The 17,311-nt window shown below is 41.1% G+C and overlaps 1 protein-coding gene across 1 annotated transcript in view; it reads right to left on the minus strand.

The window, feature by feature from the left end:
• LOC127030463 (TGF-beta receptor type-2-like) overlaps positions 1 to 15,792 on the minus strand; it is a 67,918-nt gene extending 52,126 nt beyond the window's left edge. Inside the window, exon 1 of the mRNA XM_050917073.1 lies at positions 15,637 to 15,792. Within this exon, the coding sequence (XP_050773030.1) occupies positions 15,637 to 15,688 (52 nt within the window). The 5' untranslated portion in view covers positions 15,689 to 15,792. The remainder of the gene's footprint in view (positions 1 to 15,636) is intronic.
• Positions 15,793 to 17,311: the final 1,519 nt, after the last annotated feature.

Raw genomic sequence — 17,311 nt, forward strand, 5'->3', positions numbered from 1 at the left:
GATGAACTTCCTGGGGAGTGTTTGAAAATTCCTGGCACACGTTCTATTTACCATCTGTTAGGAGGACTTTGATGAGCCAGCAAAGACATGTTGGAATGGAGTAGCTGTTATAACAGAGTATTGTGATCCACTAACTTAAGCATCTTTTAATCTTTTTGATTATTTATTTACAGTGATGTAAATAAATGTACTTTTATCAGAAAGTTCCAACACTGACTATTCTTTCGTATCTAATAAAACTCTGTTATTTCCAAGTTTGGGTAGAAACGTAAAAGTCTCAACAAGCTGAAAAATGTAGAAATTTCCTTCCTAAAGATCTTCTTATGAGGTGTTATGAACAGTCGTAATTTATTTGCATCGGTATTAGTACTTCATCTTAACATTCCTACCAGGCCCATGTGTCCACACCTGGAAAGAAAGCTGATGGCATTTTTTTCATGATTTCAAATTTTTGGACAAGAAATGTTACCATTTTTGCAAAAAATTTCCTATCTTTTTCAACCAACTAAAAGAATTGGTCAATAAAATGTTTACCAGCTTTATTTGTAAATATTATAGCCTACAAGATACCAAATAGTGTATCCTGTTGTACCAGATAAAAACATTGTTAAACTGAAGTTAAAGTTGAGAATACGTATCCATAACATAGAGGTTTTTAAAAAAACACCTTTATAAGGGCACTGAATTATTAAAACCAACCATTAAAATTTTTTAAATATTATTATTATTAAATTTAACCATGCTCCAAACACCCTGAAAAAAACAAACCAATCAAGCCTAAACCAGGAAACTGAAAGTAAAGGTTGAACTTAAAAGAAACCCAAACTTTTGAATGTGTAGGTATATGGCCAACTGATCAACACTGTGCCTTAAAATGAGTCTACTAACACTTCCCTACTTTACCAAGATGATGTGAGGCTTAATTAATTAATATTTGTAAAACACTTTGAGATCCTCACATGGAAGGCACTATAAAACTGCAAAGTATTATTAAAACAATATTAGTTACAATTTATATATGTGTACACAGGATTAAATTATGATCATGTTTCTTTCAATAGGTGTTCATTGCCTTTTATGATGATGTGTCATGGAAAATAATTAAATCTCTGATTTACCTAGACATAATGTACATATTTTTGCTAACAAATTAATGATATAAATGATATATAAGTAAAACAGTGAAACATAGTTTCACTTTGGAAATTGGTGTGAAAAACTCTTATGTCTACATAGTGTCAGAGTATCATAAATTTTAATGTGGAATATTCTTAACTGTCAATGGACAGTGATACTGAGCAGGTCATCCATATTTTCCATTTTTTGCAAGAAACACAAATGACCAATTAAATCAATTGATAGTTGATGATAAGTGAGACTAGTCTCCTCTTCCAGGTACATGGAATGATCGTTTTTGTAGCCATTTCTTTTTTCTTTCTATCTTATTTTTGCTCTAGATAAACCACACTTGAAATAAAGTCCACTAATCTGGACTTTAGTTGCTGAAGTCAGTGGATATGAGCGTACTCAGTAACAGGCCTTACATTTGTAAATTCCTAAGTATATTGGTGGAAATTTTCAAAAGTGTTTAGTGATTTTCAGTTGTTGAGCTGGAGACACCTTAAAGGGGTCTCATTTTCAGAAAGTGCAAGGCACCCATACTCTAAAAATAAGGCTGTGCAGAGAGTCTCAGGTTGGGGCACCCAAAAATTGAAGCATCAAAGTCACTTTTGAAAATTGTCCTTTGGTTTATGCACATTCCTTGATTCAAATACTTTCCTGATTGTGACCAATTGGGCAAATCTGTGAAAAATGTCAATTAGCCACGGCCAGCTCCAGGCACCAGAGAAGGAAGCAGATGCTTGGGGCGGCCAATGGAAAGGGGCAGCACGTCTGGGTCTTTGTTGGCAATTCAGCAGCAGGTCCGTCACTCCTCATCTTCCTCTTTGAGCTGCCGCCGAAGTGCCGCCAAAGAGGAAGAGAGGAAGCGAATGACCCGCCACTGAATTGCCGCTGAAGAATGAAGCAGCATGATTGAGCTGCTGCCGAAGTGCCGCCGATCGGCTTTATCTCTTTTTTTTTGTTTTCTTCACCGCTTGGTGTGGCAAAAGCTGGAGCCAGCCCTGCAATTAGCAATGACAATCCCATGTTGGTGTGCATTACTGTCATATGCCGTGTGGAAGAATGCACAACAAAAAGAATTTTAGCTGACTGCAGCCCAGAAAGAAAGAAACATCTCTGCACAAATAAGACTATTTCTTATGAGAAAACTCCTCAAACAGTGCCTGCAAGTCCTCGGCACACAAAACTAGCCACTGAATTTAACGGGAGTATTACGTGTGTGCAAACCCTGGTCCCTAAGCATAGCCTGAACACATGGGCTATGGACAAAGGAATTGACGTGGGTGAGCAGCCTGGGATGTGGGGATGGAATTGAGCTTCCAGTATGGAAGCAGGTCCCAAAATATCCTCACAGACAAACCATGGCGATTAATGATTCCCGCCAACTATGCAGCTGATATATATGGTAAGGGGGATGGAACCCAGGTGGATTTCCTTTCAGGGAATTCCTGTGCCATAAATGTGGCACAAGAGTAACATAGGTGGATTTATGCTGGCCTGGGATGGGAGTACCCACCCCACACAAGGCCCAAACAGGTAAAACAGGCCTATTAAACTATAGGCTACACCTGGCGGAAAGCCAGGGACTGCTAAGGCCTAATGACTGATAAAGCCTGCTGAGGTTGAGCTGGGATAAGCTTATAAAGAGAGGAAGTTGGTATAGGAAAAGGGCTGCAGGGAGGGACTCTGCAGTCACTCCCTAGAGAAGAGGGGAGTTGGCTAAAGGCAAGGAGAAGTTCTAAGGGCGTCATCCACCAGGTGGACAAGGATGGCCTTTGACTTTAAGAAATCCTTTGACAAAGTCCCTCACCAAAGGCTTTCAAGCAATGTAAGCAGACATGGGATAAGAGGGAAGGTCCTCCCATAGATAAGTAATCATTAAAAGATAGGAAATAAAGGGTAGGAATAAATAGTTGTCACAGTGGAGAGAGGTAAATAGCAGGGTCACCCAAGGATCTGTACTGTTGGGACCTATCCTGTGCAAGTATTCATAATTTATCTGGAAAAACGGGTAAACAGTGAGGTGGCAAAGTTTGCAGACAATACAATATTACTCAAGATAGTTAAGGCCAAAGCAGACTGCAAAGAGTTACAAAGGGATCTCACAAAACTGGTGATGGCAATGTTGAAATTAGTTTAAGTGAAAAGTAATGCACACTGGAAAACATAATCCTAGCTACACATATAAAATGATGGAGTCTAAATTCATATTACCACTTAAGAAAGAGATCTTGGAGTCATAGTGGCTAGTTCTCTGAAAACATTTGCTCAATGTGCAGTAGTGGTCAAAAAGCTAGAAGCATGTTAGGAACCATTAGAAAAGGAATCGATAATTTCCTATCATAATGCCTCTATATAACTCCATGGTATGTGTACACCTTGAATACATGTCCAGTTCTGGTTGCCCCATCTCAAAAAAGATATATTAGAAATGGAAAAAGTACAGAGAAGGCCAAGAAAAATTATTAGGGCTATGGAACAGAGATTAAAAAAACTGGGAAAGTTCAGCTTGGAAAAGAGCTGACTAAGGGGGGATATGATAGAGGTCTATAAAATTATGAATGGTGTGGAGAAAATGAATAGGGAAGTTCTATTTACCCTTTGACATAACACACAAACTAAGGGTCACCCAATGAAATTAATAGGCAGCAGGTTTAATACAAACAAAAGGAAGGATTTCTTCACACAGTGCACAGTCAACATGTGAAACTGGTTGCAAGGAATGTTGTGAAGGCCAAAACTATATCTGGGTTCCAAAATGAGTTAGATAAGTTCATGGAGGATAGGTCCATCATAGTCAGGGGTGCAACTTCACGCTCTCAGTGTTACTAAACCTTTGATTGTTAGAATCTAGGACTGGATGACAGGTGCTGGGTCACTCAAAAATTGCCCTGTTATGTTCATTCTCTCTGAAGCATCTGGCACCAGCTACTGTCAGAAGACAGGATACTGGGCTAGATGGGCCAATGGTCTGACCCAGTGCGGCCGTTCTCATGTTCTTAAGCCCTGGGATCCTGCCTTGGAATACAGACTCTAGGAAGAATCCAAGAGATGGTGAAGTAGCCACAGGGAGTAGAGGAAGCTCCAGTGGTAACCCAGTGGGGAATCCAGAAGATAGGGAAGAAAGGTAGGAAAGAGCCCAGGGAAAGAGCAAGAAGGTCAGAGATTGAGCAGACTGTGGTTGCTGGGTGTAGAGTTACTGGGCTGGCACCTGGAATAGCAGGCGGGCTTGGGTTCCCCTGCTAGCCATAGGGAAGTGGCACAGTCTTGATTGGGAAGACTGTCTGGAATGGCACCCGGACAGTGGGTCCAGTGAGACTTTGCTATCCTGGAAGGGGAAAACTACATAGTGACCTGGCCAGAGAACCAGGCCATGAAGACAAAGGGCCAAGTGACAGAGAGGAAGCACTGCGACTCCTAGAAAAGGGCTATGACGCGAGTGAGAGACGGACGTGAGCAGCAGCCTGAGCAGAGCTAATCCCAGGACACAGCCATAAGGGGGCGCCCCAGCAGTGAGTAGAATCCCCATGACATACCCTGTCTCGCAGCCCCTGGTGTAGGTGCATGGCAGAAGTAGGTGCATGGCAAAGATAGGAAGGGGCATATTGGGAGGGGTGTGGCCAGAGAACTCCACACTCTGGCTATTCTGGACTACATGATTACTACATGTGGAACTGTGAGCAGCAGCCACCCCAGCCACCATACAAGCCCTGAACTGGGGACAGAAAGGTGGCACATAGCTACTGCTGTGTTCCCCCCCACGCCCCAGGCTATGTCACTCAGAGGTGCAGCTCATAATCTGGTCCCTGTTCTGCAACAGTTATTTGTTTTACCAACCCAGTCCTGCTCAGTGAGTTATCCCTGAAACATGCTCCAGTGGGTATATCACTAAACAAGAGTTTTGTTAAACAAATACTTTCCAAGCTGTGGACTTCTGTGCCATGGGGGATAGTGCTGATGAGGATATATGGAACAGGACCTCTCACTCCTCCACTGATGGTGTTTTACAAACAGGCAAGCATAGAACAAATATACAAAACTGGATTGAACGTGCGTTGGAGGGAATGCAACCCAAAAGTTACCTTCCTGCACATATGGTGGGAATGTCCTAGAGTATTTTCCAGCAATTCTGGAAAGATGCCTGTTGACAAATTAAAGACATAACAAGAACTGAATTCCCACAGGATCCATTGCTCTTGCTTCTGTGGATGGGTCTATTCCATGGATCTGTGATTTGGAAAGAACTGAATTAATCACCCATGTATTGGTAGTATCTGGATGTATTATCACTTCCTGTTGTAAGACGAAGGACCCTGTTATCTCTCATGGAATGGTTAGACTAAATTTGGGACATTTGAAACATGGAAAAAATGACTTAGTCAAAAGGACAATTGAATCAGTGTCTTCTAACTTGGGATGCTGGCTTTTAGATTCTCTTAGTGTAAAATAACCAGCATGCAAAGACATAAACAAATCTTTATTTTCGAGTCCTGATTTCTTGCAGATTGCTGACTGGTTTGGGCTCAGGGATTTGCTCTGCATGTGCAAATGCAGGTGCGTTTTTATTTTATTAAAATGATTAAAATAAAACAGAAGTTTTTTTAAGCGATATCTATGTAGAATGCTGCCCTTTGCACATTATTATTATTATTAGTTTTATAGAGCCCAAAGGTATCATAGGCACTTTAAAAAAAAAACCCACACACGATTCAAGTTTCATCAAAGAATTTACAGTCTTAAGGTCCTGGTACTGCAAGCATTTCTTCACATGAATAACGTTGTCCGTGTTCGTAATCCCATGCACATACAAAGTTGCAGGACTGAAGCTTACGTGCTGCAACTGACTGACAAGTGAGGTTATAAAGAGCACTAGGTAGAGGAGGAAATGGGTTACAGATATATGATAAACAGCCAGCGTATACATTCATTTTGGTGGTACAATCTCTTTAAAGCGAGCAGACACATTTTCCACCCTGAATGCAAAATACAGAGTAAAGCTACCTGGTTTGTGAAATACTGGCTGAAGTGACAAAAGCACTGTCAAAATCTCAGTCACCTTTCTGTCCCAGCTATTGTGCATTATCGCTCTTAAAAACGTCCTGTTTGTTATGTGCAAATACATACCAGTAGCTGCAGAGAGTTAATGAGGTGAGTCCAAACTAGAACCTCTTATCCACCCTCACCCGCAACTCAAATATTACTGGTTTGGATAAAACAAGACCTGACGAAAGTGAAGCGGAGACTTTGGAGATGTCACTTCATCTCTCTGTACCTTAGTTCCCCGTTTGTAATAGCACTTCCCTATCTCAAGGGATGTTGTGAGGATAAATACATTGACGATTGTGAGTTGGTTACTACCATGATGGGGGCCATATAAGTGCCTAGGAAAGAGAGAGAGAGCCAATACTTTGTCACTTACAGCTTCAGGTCTGGTGCTGACACAGGAGGAAGGGCAGGAGCTCTCCATGAACTCTCAGGGACTGCCAGAAGGTATTGCTGTCAGAATCTGGCAGAGGGGGGAGGATTGACGCATCCTTGAGGGAGGCTGGTGGTCCTGCATGAGACTGTGCAAAGATAGGTAGAAGTTCTTTTCACTTCCCTGCACCAAGGGGAAAAGACCTCACCAAACCCTCGATCTGTTTCTCAGGACAAGATCCTGAGGGAAGGTTGATACAAGCCTTCAGTGGACAGCCAAGAGGGGGAGAGTGGGATGAAGACTGGCTGATGGAGCTACTGTTGGTGGATTGGTTTTTGTGCACTCCAGAAGAAGGTGGAGTTTTTGTTTTGGCTGGAGCACTAAACTACGCTGAGGCTACGTCCAGACTACCCGCCGTATCGGCTGGTTAAAATCGATTGCTCGGGGATCGATATATCGCGTCTCATCTAGACGTGATATATCGATCCCCGAGCGCGCTTATATTGATTCTGGAACTCCATCAACCCCAACGGAGTTGCGGAATCGACAGGGAGAGCCGCGAACATCGATCCCGCGCGGTGAGGACGGGTGAGTAATCCGATCTTAGATATTCGACTTCAGCTACGTTATTCACGTAGCTGAAGTTGCGTATCTAAGATCGATTTCCCCCCGTAGTGTGGACCAGCCCTTAGAGAGGAAAACTGAGCCTCATCCTCCACAGTCAGAGGTAAGAGACTTTGCCACATTGCCCCAGGCACAAAAGGGCAAGTGAAATTCAATAAGATACAGACTCCTTTAGGCCCATGGAAAGTCCCAGCCCAAGTGTTTTAGCAGAGGTCTCATTGCAGCAGAGGTCTCTCTCTACAACGTAGAGGGAGTGGAAAAGTGAAGTGAAATGCAGCAGCTGCCAGAACTGGCACTGTAGCTAGGATCTTTAGATCTTATTAATAGGTTCAAATTGTGCATTGTGTAAAATGATAAAAAGATGTTTAAATCTGATTATACACAATTCTGTCTTGTCAAGAATAACATTTCAATTAAGGTGCATTTTAAAACTGCCAGCATCCATGTAGCAATGACTGTCAGCTTGCTGTAAAATGGAAGATTGCAGTATACAGCTGGATTAATTAATTTCCCACAAGACAAGATGCAGTTGCTCCAGCATAAATCAGCTGTAGTTTAGCTTGTTAGGCATGTTCATGGCTTATCACAGGGATGCTAAACACTACTGATGGCTGCAGTGCAATAACTGCATGCAGGGGTAAATCATCTTGAGTGCAGTTGTTTGGAGCAGAGCCTGCAGTGGTGGATGCAAGACCTGTAAGTGCTCACATGTCTGATCTTCTGAAAAGCAAACAGCTATCAGCGGTTGACAGTAAGAACTGATGTTGTCTATGTTAAGTAAAAGGACTATTTGAAGAACAGAAACATGCCTGTGATGGGGCCTTTGGATCCTTTCTGGAGACTGGTGAGGAAAGGGTTAATCCTCTCCCTCTGGACAGAGGCAGGCAGGATCAGGATTGTTTCCCCTGCATTCAGGGAAATGCAGAATAGCAAGGCTGAGCCAGTTATGACCCATTAGCCCAATCCTTCAAGGCCCTGAAGAGCCTGTGGGGGACTTCAGCCCGTAGTCTGGGTCCAACGATCTTCTCTTGGTGCGCACAGATTTGATGATGCCATTGGCGGTTGACTGGTTTATTGCCCCATATAAGTGCTGGTCTTTTCTAGAGGTAGGTTTTATTCTTTAAATTTATTTTTGTTTCTCTTGCATTTGGCGCTAAACCTTTTGATGTAAACAGAGAAGCAAGCTGGTGTAGTTCACAGACTGTTCCAAGTCACACTGATGATTTCATCTCAGTCCCTATCAGGTTAGTTTGCTGAGCTATGCTTAATGTACTGTAGGTACTTCTTTTTTATGAAGATGTGGGATGTTGCACATCTAATAAAACATGACAGTCCACAGTGGGGTGCATTCATTTTATTCCAGATTACAATACAAATCCATAAAGGACCAGACTGAAAGGAAACATGATGAAGATGAATCATTGCAAGGAGAGAGAAAAACATCTTCAGAGAAATAAACTAGACAACTGGCGGAGCTTAAAGTAGCTTACAAAAGCTATATAAATCAGGGTAGACAATAGACGTTGGCATTACTTCAGAATACAGGAATACTTCAAGAGTCCCCTTTAAAAAAAAAAAATTAAGCCAGTGATTGCTTATTTCATAATCAGTGAATCTGAGGAGTAAATACGTTACGGACTTTCTCTTTGATAAGGCACTGATAAAATTTACATGTGTTGTAACTAGAGTTAGCTGAATGTTTTAAAAAAAAGAATGACTTCTGTATTAAATGGAAATTTTGACAACAATTTTTCCCTTAGTTTTTGGTTGTCCAAAATCTTAAAACTTTGGGGTTTTATTTTTTTTATGTAAACCTGAGAAATTCCATAAAAATTTTCTACAAAAATGAAAAACTTCATTTTCGTCAAACTTTTTCACAGAAAATAATAAAAACTATCACTTTAGTTGTGACCATCCTGCTTCAGATCTAGATCTCTGTTCCACCTTCTGATTGTGTTGCACTGCTCAGGCAGCAGAAAATAGCTGGAAAAGCAGGGGAAATTTCTGAGTGGCATAAAGCTAACATAACCAGTAATATGCCACCTGCTCCCTGCCCCACAATTAGGGGGAATTCTGCAGGCATAAGGGATGGTGAGCAGAGCAAATTGCACTCCAGCAATCTTGGGCCTGTTGGAACAGTTCTAGGGAACCATTACTCTCAGAGTAATTTAGAGCAGCCCTGAGGCTGCTCTAAGTTATACCAAAGGCTGAAACAGTCTGTGTCTTGTCCCAGCAAGAGGGGGAGAAGAACATAAAGAAGAGTTAGAACCACCTGTCTCTATTTGTTCCTCAGACAATCATAACCTGGTTGGACCCATGAATCTGGCCATGCATCTTCAAGATTGTGCTCAGCCTTCTGAAGTGTTGAATAGGTTCCTATTCCTTTTATTTGCGTACCTCAGAGCTGTTGTTATAACCTAGCTCTCATTCAGCCTTTTCATAACATCTGTATTTGGTTTCCTTTACAAGGAGGCAGAAACTGCCCAAAGAATCAACTATTTTTCTCCTCCACAGACACAAAGCTAACCATGGGCAGAAACCATTGATTGGTCCTTTAATCCATTATCAGATTGACGGGGGAAATCACTGAATGTTTTGACGGTGCTAATTTGCTCTTGGGCATTTCTGGCTATTAATGTAATAGAAAAAAATAAAATAAAAGTCAAATCCTTGTAAGAGGAACACCTCCCTTTGCAAAACATGTAAACAAATTCACATGTGCCAAAAACAAAACAATATACTCCCCCCCCCTTGTCCCACATACCCCGTAGCAGAAATATTTAAATGAGAAATGTGCACCAACTACCAACCTGGGTAGTCATGCCTCATAGAATCTCCTTTCAAACTATACCACCTTCCCGTTATTAGTAAAATGTGTGGGTGGGTTCTGTTTTGATCTCCCACTTTTAAAAAAAAAATCCATGAATAACCATTTGAATCCCTCTTTTGCCTTCTTTTGTGCCTTAATATGCATAGAGTCTCTCCCCATCTACTCTTTTCAAAGTAGTGGTTGAAGTGGGCCAGTACAAATTGATACATTTAGAGGTCATGCTAAGGCAGGGAATACTATTACTACTAAATATATTAAGGTATTATAATGCTAATTCATAAATGTAGGTCTCAACTTGTTTTACAAAATAAAGTGGTTCCTCTCCTAAGCTCCACTTACAACCCAAGGCCCACTCACGTATGGCATCAAAATGAGATACCACCACGAGTAGATGGGGCTACTCTTCACAATATGGTTGTTCCTGTCCTGTCTTGTGTGTGTTTTGGGCATCTGTGCACCCTGCTAGTGTTTCCCTGCAGAGCTGTGGGAAAGGGTTGCCATGTAAACTTGCAACAGTGAATCCAGGGCAGAAATTGTCTCCAAAGCCTGGTTTTGGCTCCAACTGCCATAGAAACAAGAGCCCCTCCTCTTCAGAAAGCAGCCTGAGGAGCCTGGGATAGGTCACCAGAGATCTCTGAACAAATACTAGGGATATTTCTGTGACAGCTTTGGAGCTGCCTGTGGTAATTTATGAATACTCTATATTCTATATGTTTGGCTGCTTGTTGTAAGAGGGTTTACCACATGAAAATGTGGGGTTCGTTCAAGAAGAGGCTGGCTGCATGTAAGCAGGAAAGGGAACAATGGCTTCCGCTAGCCATACAGCTCCCAACACTTGAGGTACAATGCAAGTGCCTTCGCTCCGAAAGTGCACCACCACCACCCTTCTGAGATCACCAGATTGTTTTTTGGGCAGTAGAATAAAAAGGGCCTGTCAAATTGAGAACAAAGGACTTTGGCTGGATTTTAAAAGACAGTCCCCCAAGGAGAGGGGAAGGAGAGTTAAGAGGAACAGAATGAGACTTAGACCCCCAGAAGTTAGGGATCTGGGTCAAGATAGACATGCTTGTAGACCTTTTGTTGTTTCATAAATCTTCTCTTATGCCAGGTTTTGGCCTTGCTGTTAAGATTAAGCAATACTTTGTTATAGGAGGGCTGTTTTGGGTCACTGTAACCCAGACTCCTGAGGCGAAGAACCTCAGGTGCCCAAACCCAGTTAGTCTTTCTGGGTGAGCACAGCTAATCCATAGGGTACTGTAGCCTAGGGACAGTCTACCTCTCTTGGGATGTAATCCTACAATTCTCCCATTCATAAAGGCCCAAGGCCTGAGACCTGACGGGATGCACTCAAGAGACCAGAAGAGGGGTCATAAATTCAGCTACCCTTGCAAATGTGACCATTTCCCCGAAGGGAGGCAGTCTGAAAGGCTGAAGATAAACAGCCCCGAAGTTGGGAGAATCACATGGGGGCACTGTAGGCATAGCCAGAGCTCCCATCTTATCCTCTGCAAGTACCAGTCCTTGCTGCTGCCACAATGAACCTAAGATCCCTGTTTACAGCTTGTGAGAACTTCAGAGACCAAGGGAGGAGAGACTCATCACAAGTGGATCTAGGTAGCCCCTTACTACACTTTAGGATGTGTGAGGGTGAGTCTCTCACATCATCCTCACGCAGAGAGGCAGCAGTTCCCGAGAGAACATTGTGCATCTTGTACCCTGCCCCATTACTGAAGTCTTATCCCCACCAACAAACAGACCAATTTTGAGCACTTATGACTGAATGTTTTCCTGCCATTGACTAGTCATCATTCTTAGCTAAGCCGAAATGTGCATTGGAGTTAGTTTTGTATAAGGGAGATCCATTCGGAGGGGCGTTTGGGGGTGAAGGTTGGGTCTTGGGGATTATACTTTTAGCATACAATTATCTAATATAGTAAAGGCAGTCAGCCTTTTTTACAATAATATTTTTTCTGATTCTTACTCCTTGTGAGTTTACACAAAGCCCTCCAGGGTGGGCTGCCCACACCTGTGGCTTTCCCTTGTCCATGTGTGCATCTTATTAACAAATCAAGTCACTCCCATTAGTGTAAGTGCGGTACTCTGGGTTTCCCTGCAAATCAAATTCTGGGGGAGGGGACTAAAGGGTGCACTCAGGATGTACCGACTACTTTGCCACCTTGAGGCACCACACATTCTTTAATCTGGTACCCAACATCCTTCTAGAAACCCCCTTCCCAAGGATCTAAAAGCCCCATGACTGTTGCTAAAACCCTGATGACAGCTACCCAGATGACAGTGCCCTTACTTGGAGTCAAGGGCAACCAAAATATTATCCTTGCGTTGAACCGGCTGAAGCAGTGATACTCTTCTGAGCTCCAGACACAAAATAAGCTCTGCCCACATGAGAGAGCATTCACTATATATTGTGCAGATATTCCAAGTATGATCATGCACACCCTCTGGAATCTTTGGGCTCAGTTTGCTGTAGGTGAGATCCAAGTACACCTATTAGCTCAGTTTGGTTTTCTCTTGGTGAGGCTCACCTGCCCTGCTGGACTTGTTGAGCTTGATTCCCTGCTTGGGCACTCAGATGCCCAATTGCAAATGCAGAGAGATGTCACTACACCAGTTACATATTTCCAAGAACAGATTAATAGATTTTTAAGATCAGAAGGAACCATTAGGATAAACTATTCTGACCTCCTGTATAACACAGGCATTAGAATTTCACCCAGTAATTCCTGCATCAAGCCCATAACTTTTGGTTGAGCTAGAGCATACCTTGTAGAAAGAGATCCAATCTTACAATTCAAGAGAATCCACCACGTCCCTAGGTAAGTTGTTCCAATGGGTAATTACCCTTACTTTAAAAAATCTGTGCTTTATTTCTCTTTGAATTTGTGTAGTTTCATTTTCTAGCAAGTGGATCTCATTATGGCTTTCTGCTGGATTAAAGCCCTTTACTATCAGAATTTTTCTCTCCATTACAGACTGATTAAGTCACCTGTTAACTGTCTCTTGGATAAACTAAATAGATGGATCTTCTTTAGTCTCCCACTGTAAGGCAGGTTCTTCAGACCTTGAATCATTCTTGTAGCTCTTTTCTGAGCCCTTTCAACTCTGTCAATGTTCCTTTAAAAATTTGGATTCCAGAACTGGACACAACCCGTGCATGTGCAAAAAGATTCCTAGCTTTCCAGAACTAGAGCTTCATAAGTTAAAAATGGAATCAAGTATCAAATTTTGCTGGGATGCCACTGAGAAGTTTCCTGTCTCCACATTCAGCTTACAAAACCCTACTTACTCTTCAGAAAAGCAGCCACAACAAGGAAAAAATATTAAGGATAAATTTTTTGAACAGAATCTTGTGTGTCTTTGTGTAACTTACTAGTGAGAATTATGGAAATCCTCTTTTACATTCTTAACTATACATCAAACTACAGTCTTTGCTTTTATCACATACAGATGAAAATATTCAGTTACATTATCTAGTGACCATTCAGCCATGTGACTGAAGAAAGTAATATGAAAAGGACATTTTAGAAGCTGATAATGCACTAAATATGGTTCTCAACAGCACCAGTGTAAATCCATAGTAATGTCTTTACCACATAATCCTCTTGACATCCCTTCCAGCCCTACATTTCTATTATTTTGTGATGATAAAGACTGAAATTCATGGGATTACTCTGGTAATTGAGATGGAATCCAGCCCATTTTCTTTATTATATGAATAAGGATGTGTCATTTATGCTGAGAGGAGTTACTTTCCAGTTGCCACTAAACAGTTAATCCAGATGCCCTTTTACAATTAATCAACATGGTTTTGGGAATTTGTTGCTTTAGGTGGGATCAAATACTTGTTTTAAAATATTTTGGTACTTTGGGCAGGGAGTTCAAAGGAGTCTAAGGGTGTTAGGTGCCCAATTCCAATTAACAACAATGGGATTTGGGCACTAATTTCCTTAAATTCTTTTAACAATCTCAGCATTACTGTGCAGCTGATCTTAACTGTATGCATCATAGAACAGGAGGTAGCACTTTAAAAATATCATTGTTGAACTAAATCCAGTAAAAGAGATTCTGGCTTTTTCCTCTTTGAGACACTATATATTTAAACATTCAAAATTAATTGAATAACATTAACTTTATCAACATATCAGCCTCTTAACCTTTCAGATTAATTTAGTAATGGCAATATCTTTTGGGTTGACTCTTTCCAGATTAAAAATTTGCCTTTTATAGAGGAAGACCAAGAATTAAATAACTTTATAATTGGGCATTTCTCAAGGATAATTAGAGGTTTCCTTTCTTACCAACAATAATCCAATACTGTGATTAAAATACCACCTTGTAGTACTTCAGTTAGTTCTGCTAAAAAAATTACTTATTTTCATAGTCACTTTCCAGTATAACATCCTGTCCCCTCTATATTACAGCAATAGTTAGGGTTTTATCTGCCAGTTTATTGTTAGTATCACCAGTAAAATTTTGTGTAACTCTTTGAAAATCTTACTCTAACTGTATATACTCAATTCCCTGGTTTGGCTCTCTATGATTCATAAGTTGCAATGATGTCATATTTGAACGCACACAAGTTATCTGTCTGTCATATTTCATTCCCTTTTCTGTAGACACTGGGACCCACTAAAAGTGAATGTGGAGAGAGAGCCCCACAATCATTTCACTTGGATGTGAACAAAGTGAAATAAAAATTCCAGTGCTTCACTGCATTGAGAAAAGAGCAATTCCAGTCACAGTGAAATTTACACATTGAGCAAAACTAATCTGTGTTTAAAAAAGATTTCACCATAAGAAAGTTCCAGTGTTTGCATGAATCTATAGATAAACACTATATATAGATGTGTATGTATACATATGTATAGGTACTGCATATACAGAGAGACATGCATGCTTACTGGATGTGTATATAACACCCATTTATATACAGATCTATTCCTCATCTTGAAGCAATCATTAAGATTTAAACAAGAGAATTTAGAGCATAGAGAGGTATATTTTCTAATCCTGATGTAGGAAGTTTATCTGCAGTATTAAGAGTGTTATAGAAACCCAACCAGAGTATTTATTACAAAGAAATCTTTACATAAGTGCTGGAATGGTTTGCTGAATAACCAGATGTTGCTGCAGAGTCTCCCCACCCTGTTTCTTTAATAGTTTGATTAATCCTGCACATAAAACTGGGGCTGATTTTAAAAAAAATTCTATGCTGCAAACATCTCAGCATCTGGACACAGCTGAAGTCAAATCATTCAACCGTACATCTCAGTTGCTTTTATTGTGTTTGAATAAAATAAAACCTTCCAAGAAGAAACATTGACCTATATATATATATTTTTTTTGTACTATAAACACTGACATCTCTGAGCAGCTCAGAGTGCATGCAGAAACTTACATGCAAGTCGAATGTTTACCATTTGTTAGAAGAGAATTATACAGCTGATTTCCAAACCAGTGTTACTGCTACCGTATTGTACTAACATCTCAGCTATTTCAAACCCTCTAGCTAATGGCCATTAGGGTAGAAATCAATGATTATCTATCTGCTGGAGAAAGGAAAAAATAAAATAACTCTCTGAATATGTTGCTTAACTTTGCCTACCAGAAACCTTTTTCTACTCACAGAAGGACAGCAGCAGTAGGGAAATCAGACCCAGCCTCTTCCAGTAACCCATGTTCTGGATCCTGCCAGCAACTGGAAATCCAGCTTCACAGTTTTGATCAATTCATCCTCCACCAGTGCAGCCAGTCTGTGATGATTTTGCTCCTAACCCAAAGCTCCCAGGATTGCGAGGCTCCTGGCTAAACTTGCAGGGAAGGCGGATCCAGCTGTTTCAAATCCAGCTGTGTGTGGGGTCCGCCCAGGAACTGGAGTTTATGAACAAACTAAGCCTGACTCTCCTCTCTGACTATATACAAATATGGGTGGTGGTGGAGGGGGGGAGCCTGGGGGAAGAGCTCTGGCTCTGAGAGCAAAGTTTGATTTTCTGATGACAATATTCAGCTGCTTCAAACTCCATATTGTCCAAGGATCTTTGAAGAGCACTCCACTTCTATTACAGGCATCTAATCAAAATGTTATGTTTACTACAACACACCCCTTTCATTAAAATAAAACCCAGACTGCGGCAGTTCAGTACACTGAGAAGTGCTAATTTACCACTTTTCTCACCTTAACTCTACTTTTGTCAATACATTTGTAAAATTATTTGTTTAAAAATGCTTAGTTGCAGGATTCAGGACAACATACCTGTTCAGAAAGGGCACTTCAGCGCATGCTTAACTTTAAGCATATCTTTAAATTCCATTGATTCAATGGGAGTTAAGCACATATTAAAATGCTTTCCTGAATTAGAAAGTAAAATAATAATTCTTAGCATTTATGCAGTGTTTTTCTTCCCAAGATCTCCAACTGTTTTTCAAAGGTTTGTAAGCAATATTCTCCCCACTTTACAGATGGGGAAACTGGTACCTAGAAAAGAACTGGCTTGCCCCAGTTATTAACACAAGCAGTCTGTGAGAAAAATGGGAATAAAACTTGTGTCCTGACTTCCAGTCCTGTCTTCTATCCCCTGAAACACACTGCAAATATGCTAAAGTAGTGACCAGAGTAATTTACCGTGACAGAGAAAGAAGTGATGATATCCATTCTTTTACAGCCAAAAAGTTACTCTAATTTGAGGCTTGTTTTCCGCAGTTATTGCTAGGTGATACATCCAGAAATTTCTGGATATATACTTAGTACTATGTATATATACTGTAAAGCTATGATTTTTCACTTACTCATTTTACAGTTCATCACACTCTGTGTGTTGCTGATGATATATATCCGAGTTTAGCTTCAATAAGAAATGAAACATCAGGTCCTTGTACTTATCTTCACATTCAAGGCCCATCACAATCTATCCCCATCCTAGCTAGCATCTCTACTTTGCCGTGATGTCTACAAAACCCTGGACAATGATGAGGCTGCTGCTTTGCTGAGACCATTGACTGTCATGATGACCAGTGCTGTCTCATTGTTTCCTTGTACTCTCCCATCTGTCTGTATCCATCTATTGTCTCTGGTCTTACACTGAGGTCTGGTCTACACTGGAGGGGCAGGGGCAGGGGAATCGATCTACGTTACGCAACTTCAGCTTTGTACTTAGATCTACTCACCGCGGTATCTTCACTGCAGTGCAACGACAGCTGACACTCCCCCGTCGACTCCACCTGTGCCTCTCGCTCCGGTAGAGTACCGGAGTTGACGGGAGAGTGCTCGGCAGTCAATTTAACCAACAGTTATGGCTTTGATT

The sequence above is a fragment of the Gopherus flavomarginatus genome, chromosome 10 (genome assembly GCF_025201925.1).
Source record: "Gopherus flavomarginatus isolate rGopFla2 chromosome 10, rGopFla2.mat.asm, whole genome shotgun sequence".
Lineage (NCBI taxonomy): Eukaryota > Metazoa > Chordata > Testudines > Testudinidae > Gopherus > Gopherus flavomarginatus.